The sequence below is a fragment of the Pinus tabuliformis genome, chromosome 3_2 (genome assembly GCF_031772625.1).
Source record: "Pinus tabuliformis cultivar Carrire ecotype Pingquan chromosome 3_2, CPIR1, whole genome shotgun sequence".
Lineage (NCBI taxonomy): Eukaryota > Viridiplantae > Streptophyta > Pinopsida > Pinales > Pinaceae > Pinus > Pinus tabuliformis.
Genome location: NC_142302.1, coordinates 1,110,433,323 through 1,110,457,933, shown reverse-complemented (window position 1 = coordinate 1,110,457,933; position 24,611 = coordinate 1,110,433,323). Strand labels below are relative to the sequence as shown.

The window sequence follows — 24,611 nt, the reverse complement described above, 5'->3', positions numbered from 1 at the left end:
TGCCCATGTGGGCCCACATCGAATTCCTCTCACTATTTTTTCTCCAATGAGAGCGTACTCTCCATGTGGGTCGGAATTCCTTTTGTGGTGGCCCCCATGCTCCACCAAGGCCGCAATCTTTCATCGAACTCTAATGTGGGATTGACTCCTATGCCAAAAATCGAATGTGGGTCCCCTAAGCCCACTTCTCCAAAGTGTAACCATGTAATAAACCAAAACTGAGCAAAATTGATATTTACTTAGTATAATATTGAATAGGAATATCACCACCAGTCCAAAAGGGACATGATTCAAAAATAATTTTCTTTTTATTCTATCATGAAGAACATGCTTACAAATACATAAATGACTCAAATATACATTATGACGACCAACCATAGTTACAAAAATTCAACATAAAAGCCCCTTTATAATTATCATATATATCTCTGCATGTTTTGCTTAAATGCCTCACAAAGCAATCGCAAAAATTGGTAATGATTGCTCTCATCCAACAATTAAATGTGATTGCTAACTCATCTGTTTTCAAATAATTTTCGACATTGGAAGATTGCCTTGCATATTTTTGCAAACAATTTTGACTTCACATACTCCCCATGGTTTTTTGATGCTAAGATAGAAGGGCCATCCCCCTTTTGTGGAGGTTTCTACTCACATTTTGTAGGGTCGATTGACTTTGGAATCCAAGATCTTTGCTTGGAAGAAGACTTGGAGCAATTCTTTGCAAGATTAAAGGATTTTTCACCCTTTGAATAGCTTTTGGGGGCTAGACAATGCACCTTGAAGCCCATGTATACCTTGGCTTGAGGAGACCTGTCATTGTTTGGAGGGTTACTGATGAACTTGGTTTTCATTGATGTCAAACCAAGCAGCAACCAATGGAGCCCCATCTTTAAGGACAAAAATGGCAAGGAAAGTTAAGGCCTTTTTGGTCAATATCATTTTATTGGATTCTCCTCGTTGTACCGATTCTGACAGTATGTGGCATGCCATAGGAGCCCTCACAGTTTGAAAATTATGTGTGCTCAAACATGAAAGCCCCATCTCATAGTCAAAAGCCCCAATTCAAAAGGTTGACATGGCATCTCACTTTTGACAAGATCATGAAGAAAAATGAGATCTTATTAAAAATAAATTAAATATTTCTTTGACTAATAAATCTTATTGAGGGCATCAAAATATTTTGATTAAATTTTTTGAAAATATCAAGGAGTTTTGGCTCCAAAAAGAAGAAAAATCTCAAATTTGAATAGCCCTCCATGTCGACCTCATCATCAAGGGGATTTTGGCTCCATAAAATTGAATTTTAATTTTTTGTTTCCCTCCCAATCTCAAGCTGGCTAACACTGTTGGGCATCCTCCAAAATCTATTCAAAGGTTCCGCTCTTCTCATCAAGGCATGCATCTGAATGAAGATCAAAAGCAAAGCAAGCTCTGAAATTGTTTCAGTCCTGTGGAGAACTGTTAAGATCAGATGAGAGGTTTGTTTTGTGACTGTAATTCTCTTAAGGGATTTGGCCCTATTAGGGCATGGTTCTGTGCCTTTAGGCTTCAGGTTTCTAGGAATCGATTGGGTCTTTTCACAGTGCTTTGCAGGCCAGCAAAGGAATTGAAGTCTATCTATGATCCATGGCACAATTTTCTGATCTGTCCAAGTTCTGTAAAGGCCGAGATCTGTGAGTAACCTGTGTAATAAGCCCAAACTGTTTTGAGCCTATCTGTGGAATTGACCTTTCCTTACCTGTACTTGAAGATCAGAATTGTCAATACAACTCACTCTTCTGTAGCATTGGACAAATTTTGACCAAATCTCCGTGACGCAAAAAAGACAATCTCTGTTATATGAAGTGACCCTATTGATCTCTGTGATGTGAGAAGCCTATTCACTTAGAAGAATTGTTTGAGGCTTGGTTCAAGTGTAGCTTATGTCAACTGTAATTCAGTTTTTGAGGTACGTTAGATTATTCTGAAAAGCATTAACATGTGCAGATCATTAAGGAGCATTTAAATTGTCCTTGGAAACATGCATCTCATCTTAAGTGCAATTCATTTAGGTGAAAGTTACAATGATAAGGGTGCCTTTTTCCGTGTGGTCTTGACTAGTCTTCTTAGGGATCTAGTATCTGAAGCAATTTTGACATTTGTCCCTCATAAATTACTCACTGGTTGGGCCTTGTCTGACATTCTTGTGCAGCGAATAATTTATGAATCATTCCTCTTTAAATTGATGTGAACTCTTCAACTATTGGAATCTCCAAGCCCTAAGCAGTACTCATTTTGAAGCATGTGTCATGCCTGAAGCTTATACAACAGAGGTATATCGTTGCTTAAAGAAAGAAAAGTTTCAGTCCTTGGCTAGTAATGAACCTATGAAATTCTGAGCAGCTTGAACTGTAATCTAAACATATGATATATTCTTAAGGTGACAACTAATCTATAACTACAGTCTCTCTTGTTTGGTGACAAATAAACAGAGTTTTGTGCAAGGAAATTCTTGAATCTGTGTCTTGAATAATCAAGATGATTGAATCACAGTATAATCTACAATGGCACACTTGCTATTCAGCATAGTTAGCAACAATAGGGTTTCATATTACAGACTCCTTTCTCTTAGCCTGGCAGTTACATCATTTTGACTTCTTACAACGTTGTGTTCTTGCAATAAGAAGTTGTTTGGCTCTGAAATTGGACAGTACAGTGCATTGAAAGTGTCCAGTAATAAGGGTTTGTTAAGTGTTTGTCACTGTTCAGTATTTTTGCAGTTGGGTTTCACAGTTATATCGTTTCTGAGGCAGTTGAAAGAGTGACTTATTTTGCAACAGGCTGTAAGGATTTTTGAGTCTCATCAGCAGCAAGGGTATTGTTGGTTGGTTTTCAGTCTTTTGTAGAAATTTCTCATTTCCCACCCCGATTTTCAGTTTCTCCTTATTTCTTCAATGTAGTTAAATGCACTTTCCCATAACCATACATTCAACAAAGTGGAAAAACTAAATATTGCTGAAAACACAAATTTTGGAAATTTTACAGAATGCTGAAAATTGCAGAATTAAAAATCAGCAGTAATAAACAGCGATTAAAACACATTTAAACACTGAGATTTTTGGTCAATGTCACCCTGGAAAAACCCCCTACAACTCTTGGGGAAAACCAGTTTGAGAGCTCTTCTTTATTTCTGAAAATTGCCTTTTACAGTGAGAAATATTCAGCAAAAAATCAGCAAGCAAATTTACAACTTATCTCTTTTCTCGTGCCTCACAACAATCTGGAAATTACAGCAAACAGGACAGCAATAAATGCTGTACGACCTCCTCGATTTTCGTGCCACTTTCAGCATTAAATGCAGCTGTACGGAAATCATTAAATGCATTGTACAACCTGTAATAAATACGTTGTATGACCCTCGTTTTGCGTGCAGAAAAATCAGCGAACTGCTCCTCGATTTTTGTTCAAACCACTCCTCGAAAATCGTGCCAAAATATGTCTTTCACTGTGTCCTGAATCAGCTGTACAAATCTGCTCAACTACTGCCTTGGAATGTGTGCCAAGCTCCTGTCTCCTTCTCCTCCCTGCTCAGAAATCTCTCTTGCTCTCTTGCTTTCCTTCTCCCAATCTGCTCATGAAAAAATGAATGACCTTTTCCTCATTTTCCTCCTTTAATCTAACCCCAAGTGACTTTTGGGTGATCCAAGTGACTTTTGGATGATCCCTAAATCCAATGGCTGAAATAGATTGAGATCTAAGGCTAAGATTAAATGCTCATTTAAATCTCACTTTTTATTTTTTAATTCACCCCACTTTAATAAAGACCCACTTATTCATTCATTTCCAAAGTCACTTTTCCCTTCTAATTTTTCATTGACTTTATAAAAGTCACTTTAAAATTAGACTTAGGAACTTTATCACTTAAAATCACTTTTAAATTAGATTTAACTTTATAAAAATTATAATGTTACTTTAGGAGAAAATTAAATTCTTTTGGACACTTTTCCCTAGGCCAAAGATCAAATCCTAAGGAACCACCTGTCCTCCGGCTAAGTCACCGGATTCGCCGTATTTAATCCTTAAAATTCGAAATTCGCCGTATTTAATCCTCATTCGAATTTGTTCGATAAAATTCGCCGTATTTAATGACGTATTCGAATTGCATGGCGAATTCGAATTTCTGTCGATTAAATTCGACATTAAAATCGATGAAATTCGCCAGAGATGCGTTAAAATTCGTGACTGATCAAGGGTTATATGGACGCTCCCTTAAAACCAACTCGGCCTACAGCCTACAGGCCAATAGAAAACAACGAAACTCAGAAAACTGCCGCGGCCCGCGTGTGCATCTGCATTTAGTATAGCTGTTTCTGTTCTGTTATGTAAACTCCCTCCATCTGTAATATTCTATGTGATATTGGCTTGTCTTTCGAATAACTCTCGTGATCTGCTTTTCTTTGGAATAAAATGACACAATGCCCTTTCGCATGTAGAACTATTATATATTATATATAATATATTGTATAATATATTATATATATTATGTATAATATATTATATATTATATATATATTATATTTAATATTTAATATTTAATATTGAAATTATAATTTTTATTTTATTTTTATAGTTATAATTTGAAATAATTTTTGTTTTTAGGTATATGGATTTATAAATATTAAGTATTTTAATCATAGGTGCAGAACAGAAACAGCTATACTAAATGTATTTGAAGTTGCCATACCATTTCTCATATGCATATGATATATCTATCTATAATATACATTTTTTTTTTCGAATTTCTATATGTCGAATTTTATGTCGAATTTTATCGACAAAATTTGAGTTGCCGAACTTTATTCGAATTTCATGGTCCTCGAATTCGAACTCGAACTCGAACCTGGTGACTTAGTCCTCCGGTACCAAATTTCAACACTCCCTCTTACCGAGGAAGGTGTTCCTCACCACACCCATCTTGTCTCTGAAGTAGACATGCTTGCCCCGTGGTAAGGCTTTGGTAAGAAGATCTGCAACCTGCTCATCAGTGGAAATATACTCAAGCTTCACAGCTCCCTTCTGAACATAGTCTCTGATGAAATGATATCTGATCCCGATATGCTTTGACCTGTCATGAAAAACTGGATTCTCCGTGAGTTTAATGCAACTCTGATTATCACAGTAAATCACTGAAGGTCTCAACGGCTAACCAAATAAGCCAAACAACATCTTGCGAAGCCAAATAGCCTCACAACTAGCTAGACTGGCTGCCATATACTCTGCTTCCGCTGAACTCAGTGCTACTAACTGTTGCTTTCGGCTGAACCATGACACTACTGCTGAACCCAACCCAAAACAACACCCTAAATTGCTCTTCCTATCAGAAGCACAACCTGCCCAATCAGAATCACTGTATCCTACCAATCTCACTCCATCTCCCTGCCTGTAGTCCAGACCATAATCCACTGTCCCCTGCAAGTACCGCAAAATGTGTTTTGCAGCCACCCAGTGAACCTTCCTAGGCTCACACATAAACTGACTCATCGTGTTGACTGCAAAATAGATATCTGGTCTAGTGTTGACCAAATACATCAAGGAACCAATCAGCTGCCTATACAATGTGGGATCCACCAACTCGGAATCTGAAGCGTGAAGCTTCTTCCAGTTGGTGATCATCGGTGTCGACATGGGTCTACAATCCTCCATGTGGAATCTGCTAAGGATGTCCACAATATACTTCCCCTGCCCCAGGAAGAAATGCCCCTCCTCCTGCCACACCTCCAAGCCCAAAAAGTAATGCGTCAAGCCGATGTCCTTCATCTCAAACTCCGTCGCAAGATCTCTCTTGCAGTGCTCTATGAGTCTCTCTGCACCTGTAATGACCAAGTCATCCACATACAGCACCAAAATGAGAGGCTCCTCACCAATCACAATAAAGTAAAGGTTCGGATCTGCCTCACTCTTTGTGAAACCCACCCCTGCAAATATGTATCTATCCTGGAGTACCAAGCTCTGGGAGCTTGCTTCAGGCCATAAAGGGCCTTCTTCAGTCTGCACACATGGGACTCCTTCCCATGCACCTCAAAGCCCTGTGGCTGCTCAATGTACACCTCCTCCCTTATGAAGCCATTGAGAAATGCGGTCTTCACATCCATCTGGTGGATCTTCCAACCCATCTCTACTGCTATCGATATAATGGAACGGATCGAAGTATATCGAGCCACGGGAGCGAAGGTCTCGTCATAATCAACTCCCTCTACCTGGGAGAACCCTCTAGCCACAAACCTTGCTTTGAATTTCTCAATGCTGCCATCTGCAGCATGCTTTACCTTGTAAAGCCATCTAGAAGTAACCACGGATTTGCCCTCAGGCCTCGGCACCACCTCCCAAACATCATTCTTCATGATAGAAGAATACTCCTCCTGCATGGCCTCTCTCCAAACCTGCTGGCTAGGTACCTCCTCATAGCTAGAAGGCTCAGAGTCAAGGATGTTGGTAACCAACGCCATATAGCTACAAAACCTCTCAGGTGGTCTACTCTCTTTGACCGGTCTCTTCGGCTCAGCAACAAATGTGGCATCTCTCAAGGTGTCCTGAAGCCACTTGGGCTTCCTCTTCCCTGAGCATGCTTCTCCCATAGGAGAATGAAACTCCTCCTCATCACCATCAGTAGCCTGAACTCCTGACTATCTGTCTGTTGTTCTCCTGCCTGCACCTGAACCTGTAGAAGCTGAGGTACCGTGTGAACTGTCCATCAGTGGACTCCCTAGTGAACTGCTCTGTGAACTGCTCTGCATGCTTCCCGGAGCACCACCCCTCTGGCTCCGCGAGCCACTGCTCACTGACAGACCTGACATCCTCATAGATGTACCTCCTGATCCCTGCCCACTGGATCCCTGCGACTGACTCAACTGCTGCTGAGGGTCTAGCTGATCCAGATACTCTAACTCCCATGACCTCCTAAAGGCCCTGTCCTCCTCGAACTTCACATCCCGTCTAACAACAACTCTCCTCTGTGCAGGAATGTAAATCCGAAAGGCCTTTGAGGTCTCACTGTAGCCCACAAAGATACCCTTTTCTGCGGTGGGCTCTAGTTTGGTCCTCTTCTCCTTGGGTATATAGGAGTATGTAATGCATCCAAAGATATGAAGATGACCAATATCAGTTTTCTTCCCAGAGAAAGCCTCCTCCGGAGTCATGTGCCCCAAGGCACGATGCGGACTCCTGTTCTGCAAGTAAACAGCTGCATTGCAGGCCTCTGCCCACAAGAAGAATGGCAACCCTTGATCATGTAACATGGCTTTGGCAACCCTTATGCTGGATCTGTTCTTCCTCTCTGCAACCTCGTTCTGCTGGGGGTTGTAAAGAACAGTGAACTCCCTCCTAATGCCTGCCTCCGCACAATAGTCAACAAACTCTCCAAGGGTGTACTCTCCTCCATTGTCCGACCTCAGGGACTTGATCTTTCGACCTGTCTGTGTCTCCACAAGAGCTCTGAACTCCTGAAACCGCTTGAAGACCTCACTCTTGATCTTCAAAAAATAAATCCAGATCCTCCTGGAGTGATCATCAATGAATAAAACATAGTACTCATATCCACTCAAGGAAACATGAGACATCCGACCGCTCACATCGGAATGAATCAAATCAAGTATCCTAGTCGCTTTGTTGTCACTGCTGGGAAAACGGGATTTGGCAAACTTGCCCATCGCACAACCTCTGCAAGTATCAAATCTGGCACACCTGTAGTCATCTCCCGCAGTGTCCTCAAGGCTCCATGATACATATGTCCCATCCTGCGGTGCCAAATCTCACACAGCTCAGAACTGCTAGCTCTACTGTCAGTACTACTGCTCAATGCCAAAAGGGGCTGGAATGCAAATTTGTACACCTTTGCATGGCGTACATCTATCACTCTAGCTGAATCAGCTGGAGTGCCCCTGGGATACATCAACACCTGTCCTCCCCTAAACAGTACCTCATATCCTCTGTCCTCCAAAGCTGAGACGGATATGAGGTTCTTCCTCATCCCTGGCACATAAAGAACATCTGACACTTTCAAAGGAGGTTTGGACTCCCTCTGAAATGTCAGTGTCCCCACCCCGATTGCTCTAACAACTCTGTCATCACCGAGTACTACCTCTATATCAGTGCCACTCTCTGAAAGCTCTGAGAAGTACTCACGGACTCCTGTCATGTGACGTGAAGCCCCACTGTCCACATACCAGATACCTGAAGATGCTCCGCTAATCGAGGGAAAAGCATGCTCCCTCTGAACTTGTGTGGCAGGTGATCTTGCACTAGAGGACTCACACGTAGTGAACGCAAACTCCCGGTCAAAACGACCTGCAAAGTCCTCAATCTCTGCAGAGACGGATATGAGGTTCTTCCTCATCCCTAGCACATAAAGAACATCTGACACTTTCAAAGGAGGTTTGGACTCCCTCTGAAATGTCGGTGTCCCCACCTCGACTGCTCTAACAACTCTGTCATCACCGAGTACTACCTCTATATCAGTTCCACTCTCTGAAAGCTCTGAGAAGTACTCACGGACTCCTGTCATGTGACGTGAAGCCCCACTGTTCACATACCAGATACCTGAAGATGCTCCGCTAACCGAGGGAAAAGCATGCTCCCTCTGAACCTGTGTGGCAGGTGATCCTGCACTAGAGGACTCACACGTAGTGAATGCAAATTCCGAGTCAAAACGACCTGCAAAGTCCTCAATCTCTGCTGAAGTTGCCATGTCCTGGTTCTTCCCCTTCTTCTTCTTCTTCTCCGGACACACAACTGCATAGTGTCGCATCTTTTGACAATTCCAACACTTCACCTTGGAATATTCCTTCTGTGTGTTACCCTGTTTACCTTTACCTTTGCCCCCACCACTGCTTGTGGAAGCCTGCTTCTTCCCTTTGCCTTTCTTGCCTCCTGCCACCAGTGCTACATCCTCATCCTGCTCAACTGGCTTGGCTGCCCCAAGCTGACCTTTCCTGATCTCTGTCTGAATGCAATCATCCCAAAACCTCTCCCATGTGGGAAGGGTCTCACGTGCACAAACCCCATCAGCAAAGTTCAACCATGAACGGGGGAGGCCATTCACTGCAATCCGCACCAACTCAGTGGGTGGAATGGCCTCTCCAATCGCTGCCAACTCATCGCTCACATTAGTAATCTTTGTGAGATATCTAGCTGCACTATCATTACCCATCTTAATATTCTTCAGCTTCTCCTTTAGGACCATCTTCCGGTTCTCATTGGTACTCTGGTAGAGATTGGACAATGTTGTCCACATCTCATGGGCAATGCTCATTCCTCTCACATGAGGAATGCAATGGTCTTTCATTCCGTCTAGAATCAGCCTCTTACCCTTATTGTTCTTCTTATTATACTTAGCCAACTGAGTAGCATCAGTAGGCACAACAACAGGGTTTTGTGTGGTATGCACCATGATATCCCAGACTTCTGCCTCCTCAAAGATACTCTGCATTCTCTCCTTCCAAACGCTGTAATTTGTATGCCCATCCAGCCTATCCTCCACCCTCAATCCCAATGACATCCTGCTGTCCTAAAATTGAAAAATAGCACTGCTGTAGTAAAGATAAAATTGTTGTTTATGAAAAAATCAGCGTGCTAGAATTTTCTGAGTGAAAAATCAGTAGCTGTAATTTTTACTCCTTGTTGTCCCAAACTGCACTTCAGCACTCAAGCTCTGATACCATGTAGAAATTTCTCATTTCCCACCCCGGTTTTCAGTTTCTTCTTATTTCTCCCATGTAGTTAAATGCCCTTTCCCATAACCATACATTCAACAATCTGGAAAAAATAAATATTGGTGAAAACACAAATTCTGGAAATTTTACAGAATGCTGGAAATTGCAGAATTAAAAATCAGCAGTAATAAACAGTCGTTAAAACACATTTAAACACTGAGATTTTTGGTCAATGTGACCCTGGAAAAACCCCCTACAACTCTTGGGGAAAACCAGTTTGAGAGCTCTTCTTTATTTCTGAAAATTGACTTTTACAGTGAGAAATATTCAGCAAAAAATCAACAAGCAAATTTACAACTTATCTCTTTTCCCGTGCCTCACAGCAATCTGGAAATTACAGCAAAGAGGACATAAATAAATGTTGTACGGCCTCCTCGATTTTCGTGCCCGCTTTCAGCATTAAATGCAGTTGTACGGACATCATTAAATGCGTTGTACGGCCTGCAATAAATGCGTTGTACAACCCTCGTTTTGCGTGCAGAAAAACCAGCAAACTGCTCCTCGATTTTTGTGCAAACCACTCCTCGAAAATTGTGCCAAAATCTGCCTTTCACTGTGTGTTAAATCAACTGTACAAATCTGCTCAACTGCTGCCTTGGAATGTGTGCCAAGCTGCTGTCTCCTTCTCCTCCCTGCTCAGAAATCTCTGTTGCTCTCTTGCTCTCCTTCTCCCAATTTGCTCATGAAAGAATGAATGACCTTTTCCTCATTTTCCTCCTTTAATCTAACCCCAAGTGACTTTTGGGTGATCCAAGTTACTTTTGGGTGATCCCTAAATCCAATGGCTAAAATAGATTGAGATCTAAGGCTGAGATTAAATGCTCATTTAAATCTCACTTTTTATTTTTTAATTCACCCCACTTTAATAAAGACCTACTTAGTCATTTATTTCCAAAGTCACTTTTCCTTTCTAATTTTTCATTGACTTTATAAAAGTCACTTTAAAATTAGGCTTAGTAACTTTATCACTTAAAGTCACTTTTAAATTAAATTTAACTTTATCAAAATTATAAAGTTACTTTAGGAGAAAATTAAATTCTTTTGGACACTTTTCCCTAAGCCAAAGATCAAAGCCTAAGGAACCACCTGTCCTCTGGTACCAAATTTCAACATCTTTTATTATTTGCAGCAGTTTATTCATTATAAACGGGTCATTGTCCGTGGTACGGGAGCCCACAATAGTTGGTCTATTTTTATTTTCAGGGTGGTAGGATGGTGCTAGGCAAGTGGTTGGCGTCACCTTTAGGTTGTAGCCTGAAAACACTTCAGGGTGGCAGAGCAAGTTGGAGTTTCCAGGGCGTTGGTGCGTCCTTCAATTGGGTGGTGGTAAAACAAGGTGTAGGAGACCGCTTTTATAAGGGAGTTGGGGCTTCCCTTTTAGTTGGAGCTGAAGCATTGATGTACTCATAAAATTATTAGAGAAGCACTCGGTGGTTTTTCTCACAGAAGTGTTTCCACCTAAAAATTTTGGTGTCTACGGTTTTTGATTCTGTGTACTATTTGTTGAATTTCCACAATCTTGGGTTTAGGTTAGAGTCTTAAAACCACTGACGCTACCAAACCAAGAATTTCAACCATAAACTACTTTGCATAGTGGAAATATAAAGCAGTAAATCACATATGCACAATATACACAGTTTTAAACCAATGTTGTAGTAATCGTTATTGAGTTATTATCGGCGAAGTGAAAAAATCGGAAAAAATTGTAAAAATTAGAAAGAAAATCAGTAAAAATCGGGAAAAAATCGTAACATACAAAAATATTCATTTTTTTTCAATTTTTTTAATATCTAAAGCATCTACAACATAAAATAAATACCTTGACACATAAATATGATAAAAGAACTAATATATAAGATTTGTAATATCATTTCTACTGCTACATCACATGATCACACATAACAGTGAATCATGTTCTGAATAGTAAGCCCTGACTCCTAAGTCCCAACTCAGCCACAAAATATCAACAAAAAATATAATAATGTATCTCATATCATGAGTCATATATAATGTCATATACAATGAAATGAACCAAATAACTAAAGTCTAAAACTACTGATTTCCTCTACCCCTCTAGATGTAGATGCCGGTGGAGTTGGCAGTGGACTCTGTTGAGCTCTAGAAGCTGAAGAACTAGGAGCTACAGGAGGTAGACCACGTCCTCTACTGGTGACAGGGGTAGCCTGGGTAGGTTGTGTCACCTCCTCCTCCTCATCAAAAACATCGTCGAAAAAAAATAAAATAAAATAAAATCTATATATATATATATATATATATATATTCTTCCAATGATTTTTTCAAGTTATCGCGATTTTTTGTGAAAAAAAAAATAGCATAAAAATCGGGCGATAATATCGCCAAACTCAAAAAATCGCGATTTTCACAACACTGTTTTAAACAAAATTGTACAATTCCCAATCTGTTTTATATTTAATAAACTGAGTAATACACTAGTTTATGGTTTACAAGATACAATGACAATCTTCGTTGCGGGTTCTATGTCATATCTTGTCCTGTTGGTCCTTCACTTCCGTACTATTCACTAGTAGTGTCTTAGTTGATCAAGGCATCTACACTTCAAGACTCCATGAGGGTTGCCTCCTACCACTGCTGCAAGTCACGTCTGCTACAATTAACACATGCTCATCAACTATTCTTTGGGTAGGCCAAATTCCCAAGCTCCAATCTACCACGCTAGCAGCAACTTTCGTCCATCAAGGTGCTACACTTTGGCACCAAAACCTCACCCAATCTCACACCAACAAAGTCCTTATCCGCTGCTCTAGGGCTACTTTGGGTAGCCAACTCGCTATCATCCAACCAGCTCCATGACACCCAATCTCGTCACTATTGAATATGCTCCTAGTATGATGCTTCGCCACCTCGGAAGGCCATACATTTGGCCTCAGCAGGCTTCACAAACATCTACTCCAATCTGGTCAACCATTATTGACCCAACACATCTCCAAAACACTGTTGTCCTTCACTTGTTAGTTGTTTCTCTTGCAATACTGGCTAGGGTACACCACGCTGCACTCAACCTCCACACAGTGCCCGAGGATCAGCGCAGAGATCAATAAGGTAGACGCAGATCCACTCAGGAAGACGCAGAGGTAGCAGGACTGCGCAATCACTGGAGGGCCTGCATGGGTGACGTAGAGAGGCCCAATGCTGACACAGAGAGGCAGAGTGCTGACGCAGAGGGTTTGGGAGTTTCATAGAGGCTAGATGGTTTGACGCAGAGGGTTTGGGAGTTGCGCAGAGGCTAGTTGGTTTGACGTTGAGCCTAGGAGAGGTGCACTAGAATTCATCTCTGTCGGGTGAGCCAGTTTGGCACCCAGTGTACTCAAAAAAGTTAATAATAAAAATCCTCCTATGTTGCACTGGTTTTCCCGCATTGGGTTTTACCGAGGACGACTGTCCAAAAATATTTGTGTTGATGTGTTTGATTCTTGTGCATGTATTTGTTTTTGTATTATGGTGTGATAGCTGCAGTAGAATTTATTTTAATATTTACTGAAGGGTTTTCGTAAATAACTTATTGGAAAATAAGTAGGTAAAATAAATCAACAGCTGTAGTGATAGAAATTTCACATACTGTATTTAATTAAAATATATTTGATAATAACCCCGTTTCATTGGAATTGTCAAAGTGCAACAAAACCAAGAATGAACTGTGCAAAATTGAACCTAATGATGAAATATAAGAAGCGAACCCCATAAAACTCCTCCAAAACCCTCTAGGTCGACCGATGATGTAAACTCGCTCTTGTGACCTAGCTGACACAAACCCTAGAAATCCACCCTTACCGCATCATAAGGGAAACCAAAAATGGGAATATTACAAATACTCTTTCCCCAACTAATGTGGTTGGCCAAGAAGGACCCTCTTGGTGTTAGAGATGCTTAGAGAATCATTGTAATACTCTTTCCCCAACTAATGTGGTTGGCCAAGAAGGACCCTCTTGGTGTTAGAGATGCTTGGAGAATCATTCTTCTCTTCTCAACAATAGCATGAAGTGACCACTAAGGAACCTACTAGTGATTGTGGTGAGCCAATCATGGCTATTGAATATGGATGGAGATTCAAAAGGGTTGCATTACTCTTGGAGAAACAACAAACAAAATAATAGTCAAGCAAGTGCTAGTAGCAATAGTGTACCCCAAAAGAGTACTAGGCCACCTCCACCACCTAAGAGCATCCAAAAGCCCAATGCACAAAGTCCTAATATGTCCAGATGTTGACTTAGGAAGTGTGTTAACAAAGATGAATGTGTCAGTGCCTCTTTTGGGTTGGGTAAGCCTGAACCCCAAAGGGGGCAATTTAAAAGAGCATCAACCTTGAAAAAGAGTCTTGGGTAAGCCTGAACCCCAAAGGGGGCAATGAAAAAGAGCATCAACAAATACCCTTTCGTGATCCTTCAAAATATGTATAATGACCAAAGAAATGGAGGGTATGCACCTTCCTTATTGTCTCTAGTGGTAAATAATCTGATTTTACGCAATTGTGTGCTTGACTCTGGTGCCTTTGCAAATGTAATGACTTAAAAGTCATTGACCAGTTGGAAATGCAAATCACAATGGTGTTGCTTTGACTAAAAGTCTATCCCTATGTATGGTCAGATGAAAGATGTTAAAGTGTCATTGGCTGCTAATAAGGATATTTCAGTGCTAATGGATATTGAAGTCATTGATATGCCGGACGGTTGGGGCATGCTCTTGCCTAGGAAATGGTGTGCCTCTATAGGTCAGTGATTACAGATGGATCTATCATATACTACCATACCCACCATGGATGGGAAACCATTCATTTTGTATAGAGAGCCACACATGCCTGAACATTTGATAAAATATTCTACTGTTTCCCACAATTTTCTGATTCTGGCCATTTGAAGTCATTACTGTGACTTCTATTTTTCCATTGACAAAGGATTCTACAGAACAATTAGCAGGCACAAAATTTAAATGCAAAACAATATTTTACTCTTGGCAATTATGTGTCCTCTTTACAAGATTAATTCAATCTTGCATTTCACATATCCGAAAGATAGTGCACTGAAATTGACACCTGCAATCTATTTGCTTCTTCCATGTCCATTGTATGCTGTTTCTGCAATTCAACAATTCTTCCAGCATAGTCTGTTTTCTCTCCCTGAGAACAAAAACAACAGCCATATCGTTCAGACTTAAATACAGCGGCAATGGAATCTAGGACATTACAATTTTATTTCTCAGAAGGGAACAGTGACAGAACAATAATCAAGAAAATCATGTACCTTTGTCAAACTTTTAATTCTTTTGATGAGAGCTTCCAACTCTTTAGCCTGAAAGAGTGATTTAGTCTCAATCATCAGAACAAATTTATACATTTCAAGAGATGACAGATAATCCATGTCTTCCTATTCCTCATTACTTATACAAATACCTTGTGTTGCCTAAGACGAAGTGCAGCTTGCCATTCACTAGAAGCAAGCCGTTCTTCGTAACTTCGGAAAAGAGCATCAGTGTAGTGTGCGAGTTGGAAATGTGTTCGACATTGTCTGTCTATCCATTGTTTCTCACTTGGAATGCATTTAACTTCAGCAATCTCAACGGCACGCTTCAAGTACTGTTCTAAGATGGTTCGTGAACTAATAAGAGCAATTCAAAACGAAATGTAAGTTCATAATATTTTGGAAATCTGCTCAATGTAAGGGTCCAACAGTAATAATTAAGTTAATATCAATGTCTTTCCTTGCAAAACAAGAGACAAATTTAAGCATCCGAGCTCATGAAAAAGTTTTAGTACTGTTCTGTCACCTGTGTAAGTCTGACAAATGAGGATATCCATTCTTACCTGCTGGATCGACCTTCAGCCAGCCATTTACCAGTCAAACGATATACATCCGCTGATTCATCTCCACCGCCATAATATTGAATAATATACTTTGCCAGGCTAATAGCCATTTCATGTTGACCTTGAGCACGCAAAAGCTTTGCTTCCTCAAGCTGTCAAAGCAAAAAATCAAACACTACATCACGAACACCATGGCGATCGATTATAACATATTCACAAGGACTTGTTAGTATAAATATTAACAGTTAGAATTTAATGTAATAGGATCTACTGCGCTTAAGTGCTGTCCTCAAGTTATTGGCCATCCCTTTGCATTTACTGATTATTAACCATGCAGCTGTCGTACAGATTTGGTCTTGCATCTCCCTTAGCCTGCCATAAGGTGTGCAAAAGGACTTCATATTGCCCACCCAACCACATGATACAATTCTTTTGGGTCATCTGCAAGGAGCCCTTGCAAAAGGTGGAAGTGTTTGTAGCCATGGTGTCATTGAAGCCTCTGTGGAAGTTCACCCTAAAGCTGGTACATGAAGTTATGAAATACCAATTGATATTGAGGATAACAAATGCGTTGTTGTTTGTGAACTTAAAATGGTGTACCTTGTAACGGTATTTCATAGGCTATATTCTATTAGAGACTCTGAATATTGATGACTGGGAAGCTCATGGCAAGCTATGTTCAACAATGGGAACCTGACTATAGGCTTGCTTTTGTCAATTTTAAGGAAAACGTTACTGTGATGAAGTGGTTAGTCATGACTCGTATATCTGTGGAAATACCATAGTCATCCTCTCTGAATGGTATGAGTAGTTTTCCATGAATGAACTTGCACAGTTATATTGCCCTGTTTGGGTTGATTTCTCAAGGTTGCCTGTGCAATAACAGGACTTCTTGGAGCACGTCTTTGTGCTGATTGGCAAGTTTATATGACATGAACCTGCTAACCTTTTCAATATGCAGCCTTTGAGAAGGTGTTGCCTCAGAGTCAACATGTCGAAAGACCTCAAGGAATCATTGTGTATTGTCAGTTTTTGGGGTTACTCTAAGTGTCTACACCATGTGATATTGACCGCATGGTGTCTTGGCTACCCTTGATTGTACCCAAGCGGGCATACATATTGGAGATGGCTTACTCATGGGTTGCTATACCTTAACTTGATGCTAATGTGATGCACTTGCTTAGGAGGTATTAGACCTATGTGGAATGGTGATATTCTTCATGAGGCTATCCAACATCTATATTTTGAAGCATGTCGATGAGAGAGCGACAGTTCGAAATTGGCAAGACAAGGACCCCCTAAAAGGCACCTTTTTCCTGTGCAATGATTTTAATAATGTTGAAACACAAGAAAATAATGAAGGTTTGTTGCCTGTTAGAATGTCATTGAGGAAGAAAATGATCTGAAATGGCCTAAATGCTAGACTTGGCCCTTATGATCCTATTCGGTTCTATAGTTGAGACTTTTTAGATTTGCGGTTTACTTGATCCAATTTACTTGATCGCCCCTGCAAATTTTCACCTGTGTATGTACCTCTGTTGAAACCAGAGTAACTGTGCACCAATTTTGTACAGATATTGAAGTGCTCTCTTGCTCAAAGCAGCGATTTTCCAAAAAATAATCATTAAAGAAATTTCAATATTAAATTGGACATATATTGCTCCCTGCTCTGTTCCTTACACGTGAGGAAATTAATCATAAAAAAGGGTTATATTAAGATTTTATGTGCCTTTAATCAAAGGTATCAGAGGTTATAACTTGCTTAAATATCATAAAAAAATCAAAATTAAAATTAAAAGGATAAAGTGAAAGTTCGACCAAGCCTTTAAAAAAAATTAGTAATTAAAAAAAAGAGCAATTAAAAAAATAAAAGAAGAAAATATTATTAAAGGGGTATTTTGAAATATTGAAGAGAGATATTTGAGGAAGGCAAAGGCTATTGGAGGAATTTGAAGAAAGTTTATCTTGACAAAGAAAAATGACATCTAATTCAGAATTGAAGGGAGGGAGATTTTTAGGAGCCTCACGCTGCGTTGCTCCAGTGCTATTCAAAATTAAAGGGACTCTTGCAAAAAAAGATGTTATTATTTCTATCTCTCTCACTAAAGGGAAAAATTATATAAACTCTAATCTTGCTAACCAATTGGTGATTCCGGAGTCAAATATAATTGAAAAATTAGACTGCTTGGGTAGAAAACAATATGACATAACCGAATTACAGTTAAACATTGGCGATTATACTTTTATATCGCAATTATCTGTTCAATCCCTATGGAATGATCAAGGTGACATTATTTTGGGATCACCATGGATGGAAACCCTAGGTTCCTTCATCCTGAATATGAAGAAGAAGTTTTTGACATTTTCTTGCAAAAAGAAAAAAATAACGCTACAAGATATTACAGTGAAGCCGAATTAAGCAATACCAAAAGACATACTAGATATCTCAAAAGTAATTTTTCAAGAAGTTAAAAAGGTACTACAAAATATGCAAAGAGAAGTTGATAAGATCACCATTGACAAAAATGAAAAAGTTTCTTGGCTCAAAGACCATAGCGAAAAGTTACTAACACAAATCAAGAAGCTTAAGAAGGACAAGAAATCATTACAAGACAAGCTAGCGCAACTTACTCAAGAAGTATCGAAGTCTCCAATCGTAACAGTTCAGGTTGAAGATAACGAAACTAATACCAATCCAGTCAATATCACAACTCAAGAAGAGGACAAACTAGATGAAGTAAAGATGTACTCAGAAATTGCATTTTCAACAACACAAGATTCTAGTGAGGATCAAGAAATTAACCATGCAACTTCCATAGCTAAAGGAAATCAAATACATCAAGAAAACGACACAAACATGATAAAGTTAAGTCAAATCACTAAAAGTCTTTATCGATATCTGAGTCACGAAAGTAGACAATTCAATCAAGCTACTTATTTAGAACATAAACAACAAACTTATGTTCCAAAGAATATTTAAGTGCGCACAAATGAGTCCAGTGATAACAGTTCATCACAAGTTTCTAGTCACCACAAGGTTCCACAAAAGATTGATCTAGGATAGTTTAATCCCTTCTCAGTGCGACAGTTTTGTTTGTCACTTAGAGGATCATATCAACTTGTATCGACGAAGATGACAAGTTCAAGACAGGAAGACATTCAAAATTGAAAAAGAGATCAAGCCTTTTTCATCAACAAGCTTTGAGGACAAAACTTTTTGAGGATGAAGGCAATGTTATGAATAAAATATATAGAAAATAATGTAAATGATAATAATCATAAATAAAGATAATTATTTAGTACTAAGAAGCATGTCTAATGGGGCATGACTTTCCATGAAGAGGTACCTGCCTAGTATATAAGCAGAACTCTTACTCTCATTTGTAACATCATTTTTATTCATAAATTTAATATATAATCTTGTATCTCAATGGAGAAGTACATATTCCAAGTCATTTGGAGTATTTAACTTGAAGGACAAACTTTGTTTGTTCCATTGAATTTGTTTGTGCCTTGTGTGTTGAAGTTTCCGCATGTATTTGCATCTTTGAGGCTGGGAGCGTCAATATCATATAATTTATAGTGTTAACCTTACCAATTAAACTCCAGGAACTATTCTTCAAGGTTTGTATGTAATGTCCCTTCCTAAATTAATTTGTCCTAGGTTTATTTTTATACAATTTCGACATGTTTAGTGACCATGGGACTCACAAAATTTTGAATAAATACTTAGGAGGAAAAAGAGAGGCTGAAATATTTGGTTAGTGGAGCATGGGGGCCACATGCACAAGCAAAAACGCACTTGTCAAGGGAGAAGTTCGAATAGCCAAGGAAGGGAGGTCGAAGAGCTAGATGGAGGGGTCCACGTGGGAAAAGGAAGCTCACTAATTATAAATAGGAGAAGCTCAACTTCATTTGGGGTCTTTTGTCAATTGGACTCATTATTGTTGCTCGAGTTGCTTAGTCGGGTCACTCGGTGTTTAGCATCGAGTTTTCCAAGCGAAGAACTCACCTTTTCTCCGGGGGACTTCGAGTGCCACCCTAGGGAGATCAAATCGTACCAATTTGGATAAGAGTTGGAGGGGATTCAAAGCTTATCACTCAGCCATTTGCTCAGCTAGTGCATGTTCCAGGAGGACGCAGGAAGGGAACACGTTGGAGTCATTTCAGGGATCTTTCGGGTAGCAATTGCTGAGAGAATTTTGGTATAGAAGCTTTAGTGGGATATCAACCTTTTGGAGGAGTTTGGGAGCAAAAGATTACTGCTTGAAGGCAACACAAATTGCAGCATCTAGGGCTATCACAGGAGCCTCTCACTATGTACATGTGGTAGCTTGTGGGACGAATTGTGGAGTTATATTTTGCTAGGGGAAATAAGGAGAACCTTGGGGGAGTGAAACTCGGCCTTTCTGGAGTGATTTGGAAGGCTTTCTCTGGGAGTTGCAGGCAAGCCATATTTCCCAGCAACTAGAGGAGGACGTGGTATTTGGGGGTCGAATTTCGGGGGTCAAAACCAGACCAAACTCTTTTTGGGTTTTGGTGGGTTATTTGTAAAGAGATTGGGGTTAATTTTGCAGAATTTTCTGAGCACCGGAGGTGGAGTTTTGAGCAACTTCTTTCCAGCAGACAGTGCAGTTTTTTGGGGCAGCGCAAGGCATCATTGGAGCAGTTGATTCTATCATCTGGGCTTGTTATTTTATCACCTGGGTTTTGTCACGCTTGCCATTGAGGCAAGCCTAGGTGCACTCCTTCCACACTATTGTACTATTGCTCCAATTGCTTAATAAAATGGCTCAACTGGTTATCATTTCTGGAGTTTACATGGGTGTTCACTGAGCGTTTTAATTTTTTGTTGTTGTATTTATTGTTTTCTTTGTATATCATTGTTTTTTCCTAGTTAGGAACATTAAATTGTAGTATAGCTTCCTAACTTTGTTAACCATTTTGCAACTAGCACTATATCCATTTCTTTAAGTGGTAGGGCATAGAGTTTTGTATGCAGTTTGAGTTCTTGTATTTCGATTGAAACCTTATAACATTCTCCTATTTCCTCAAACCTTTTCCCAATAGCGACAGTCATGGTCAGGTCCTTGATGTTGAAATTTGTAACTAGGTTTGGTCTTCATAATATCTTATGTACTCTTGATTTTATATGTTTGATGTAAATGAAAAAGAAAATGTACTACTATTATTTTGGTCAAAACCAGACCAAACTCTTTTTGGGATTTGGTGGGTTATTTGTAAAGAGATTGGGGTTAATTTTGCAGTATAGCTTCCTAACTTTGTTAACCATTTTGCACCTAGCACTATATCCATTTCCTTAAGTGGTAGGGCATAGAGTTTGTATGTAGTTTGAGTTCTTGTATTTGGATTGAAATCTTATAACATTTTCCTATTTCCTCAAACCTTTTCCCAACAGCAACAGTCATGGTCAGGTCCTTGATGTTGAAATTTGTAACTAGGTTTGGTCTTCATAATATCTTATGTCGTCTTGATTTTATATATTTGATGTAAATGAAAAATAAAATGTACTACTGTTATTTTATAGCATGAATTCCATGCCCTAGGTCAATTTGTTTTTAGGTCAAGCACCCATTGTGTGCTTCTAGGTTTGTCATAGAGTCTAGGAGTCAAAAGAGTCATTGTCATATGTAAAAGCCCCCATTGGGCATCTTGTATCATGTAAAAATAATTTATTTAGAGTAAAAATTTCTCATAGTAGCCCTCCAAGATGAAGTCGCAATATAGAGAAGTCGGCCTCATTAAGGGCAATTTGGGCCTCATGGAAAGGTATATATCAGTGTAGCACGACTCTCATAAGACCCACGAGTACCCGCGGGTCTTGACAGGTTTTATAGCGAGACATGTCATTCGCATAGAAACGACAGTTTCTAGCCATACCTGCCAAAACCTACATAAAACTTGGATACCCACATTGAACCCGTGAAGAACCGTATATGACCCGCACAAGACCAATGGAGAGACTTAAAATTTCGTTTTTTTTTTTTAATAATTTTTTTGGAGATCATGCGGAGGGAAAGGGAAAATGGAGGGAAAACTTTGTCGAGTCCTATACAAGTCGCCGAGTCAATAGCCAGACGAGTCTTATACGAGTACGAGTCGTGCAACATTTGTATATATAAGCGCATTCCACCTCATTTGAAGGAGAGTATCCAAGAAGTTCGATCAAGCAAGAAAAGAAGAAGAAAGAACAAGGGAAGGGCTAATCTTAAGAAGGAGAAACAAAATTTTGAAATTTTTCTCTCTTTCTCTCTCACACATGCTAACAAATTAGGGCACATTTTGTTGCTACAGGGCCAAATCGTAGTTATCTAAAGGAGTCGAAGTTTGGTATCAAAAGGATCAAGTTTGCAAGCCAAATTGCTAAAAAGAAAGAAGCACCCTATGCAAAGGAAGAAGAAGACCTCTTTTACCTTCTTTTCACCCACACATGTGAATTAGGGTTTCGGCAATAAGGTCGAAATTTGCAATCAAAAGTTGCAAGTCCAAAGTTAACATCAAAAGTGAAGTTGCAGTAGTTTGACTTGGGTTGACATTGTGAAAGAGAAGCTCATCTAAAAGAAGGTTGACTTGGTCTAGGGTCTAAAGGTCTTGGAATTTGTCATTTGAAGATTCTATAAGAAGAGAAGAATTCTTGTGGGTTTTCCTCTCTAAGAGAGGTTTTGGCCCTAGCTAGCAGCTTATATCTTGTGTCCACTTGTTCTATTTATCTTCATGTAGTTGTTTGATGATAAGAACATTATAATAATCAAGACAAGAAGAAGTTAATTATAAGTTCTACAAGTTGAAGTTAAAGAACATCACAATCAATTATCAAGTTAAGAGAAATAACCCTTAATCTAGTCGCCCTAGATTTCTCAACACGGTATCAGAGCCAAGGTGACAAGGAAAGGCAGCCAGAAGATCACTCAATTGAAATAGGATACATAAGGGTTGAATATTAGAGGAAGAGCATCAATGGGAACTAGTCATCACTTCACAAGGACTTTTGAAGGGAGAACTTTTGAAAGAAGAAAATAAGACCTCAAGGACCCTACCTCCATCTTAAAGAAAGGAGGACTCTACACATTTGAATTTTTAGGAAGCATCCACATTCTACACATCATCCAAAGGAAGCAAGAAGAGAACTTCATTATCATTAAAGGAATCTTCCTAATATTGAAGAGAAGGAGCATTGTTGAAGAAAGAAGACCATCCCTCCTTATAAAGCTCTCAGGAAGACATCATCATCAAGGAAGCATCTAATGGAAGATATCATCTTCTAGAAGACGTCTTCATTTGTCAAGTAAGTACTTTATATTCATGTCTCAATGTACGAATCAAATGACTACCTTTTGCAAGGAGAACAAAAAACTTGTTGGAACATCAATCTACCTTGCATGGAATAAGAGAATAGAATTGATTCTCACAAAAAATGAGGTTTTTGAGTATGTCAAGGACTCCATCACAAAGCCTCCTTAAGAAAAATCTCAAACATTATCAAAATATATGAAAGGAGAAATAAGCACTCAAAGAATCCTCATTGAAACTATTAAGTATTATCTCATTCCCTTTCTAGAAAAATTGAAGACATCGAAAGAGATCTCTGACAAGATGGTAGATTTGTACTCTGTAAGTATAGTTGGGGAAATAATATCTTTAGGAACTGAATTATACAAGATGAAAGTATTAAAGGAAGAAGGGAGGCTTCATATCTCATGAAGGTATCTCAAATTAGAGATCAACTACAAGAGCTAGGAGAAACAATGTCAAGATCCAGAAAGGACTACTTGTGTACTCAACGCACTACCAGATGAATGGGGCAACTTTGTATCAAGCATCAATGGAAAGAAGGAAGATACACCATTTAGTGATCTATGGGCACTATGTAAGATTGAAGAAACTAAATTAAAAGCAAAGTATGATGTTGGATCAAATGAGCAAACACAAATATTTGCAATTGTGACAAGGAAAAAAGGAAAGTTTGGAAAATTCGAGCTTTGAAAGAAATTTCAGAAGAAAATTGACATGTTTAAGATTCAGTGCTATGAATGCAATGAATATGTGCACTTCAAAAGGAATTGTCCTAAACCCGAGAAAGCAAACAAGAAAAGGAAAGAAAGAAGTGAAGCCCATGTAACTGAAGAAGTAGAAGAAACGGAAGAGAAGAAATCTAAGAAAGAAGTGAAATATCTCTACTATTAAAGATCTCTCATACATTAAGTTTATTCTCAAGACAACAATCATGGTAGGAAGCATTACTATTATGATAAGATGCATTATAGCAGTAATTGAGATGGCATCATATTACAAGCATGAAAGGTTAGCAAAAACAACATTTGCATGGTTGAGACAAGTCATCTAGCAAGATAGGAAGATAAGAGATCATCACACTTCATCATCATTAGATAGAAGCATTTGCAAGGATCATCAAAGATCCTCCATTAGAATCTGTGTTGAAAAGGTTCACCTCTACTTAGAAGAAGCAAGCATTACATAGATAGTCTACATTCCGCCTAGTGTGGGATCTACAATTTAGAATGATAAAGGTATGGTCACAGAAAAGTGTTGCATGACAATTTAGTTGAAGCATTTTCGTCCTCAAGAAAGGAAAAGTAAGTTGTTGAACGAAGTCTAGATGATCATCTGAAGGAAGAGGAAAGCATATATTTGATAACTTTTAATAGATAGATAAAAGTTATGTCATCAACTAATTACAGATAGAATGGTTAGAATACCCTACCTCATGAGCCTGATTGAAGAAGGAACTCTTCCTTCTGAATGAAACATGGAGGCATAAATACAATATGCCTTGATCTCTTCTACATTATGACATGATAGAATCAACATCATATGACGTCATAAAGAATATAAGGTGATCGGCAACAATTGTTCCTATATAAGAGGATTTATGTATAGAAATCTCGAGGAAGCAGTATGTGAAGAAGTTGAAAGGAGAGTTCGTGAAAATGTGTTTGTGATAGTATGGATAATGAACATCTAATGTTAAAAAGGGATTGGCTATG

At 39.1% G+C, this 24,611-nt stretch overlaps 1 protein-coding gene across 6 annotated transcripts in view; it reads right to left on the bottom strand.

Moving 5' to 3' along the window:
* The window catches only part of ATM (Serine/Threonine-kinase ATM-like protein), a 533,430-nt gene that overhangs the window by 150,386 nt on the left and 358,433 nt on the right, over positions 1–24,611 (bottom strand). For all 6 annotated transcript variants that reach the window (XM_089417581.1, XM_089417585.1, XM_089417584.1 and 3 more), the window contains 4 exons: positions 15,586–15,737; positions 15,175–15,379; positions 15,026–15,073; positions 14,818–14,901 (listed from right to left, as the gene is read on the bottom strand). In XM_089417581.1, the coding sequence (XP_089273707.1) occupies positions 14,818–14,901; positions 15,026–15,073; positions 15,175–15,379; positions 15,586–15,737 (489 nt within the window). The remainder of the gene's footprint in view (positions 1–14,817; positions 14,902–15,025; positions 15,074–15,174; positions 15,380–15,585; positions 15,738–24,611) is intronic.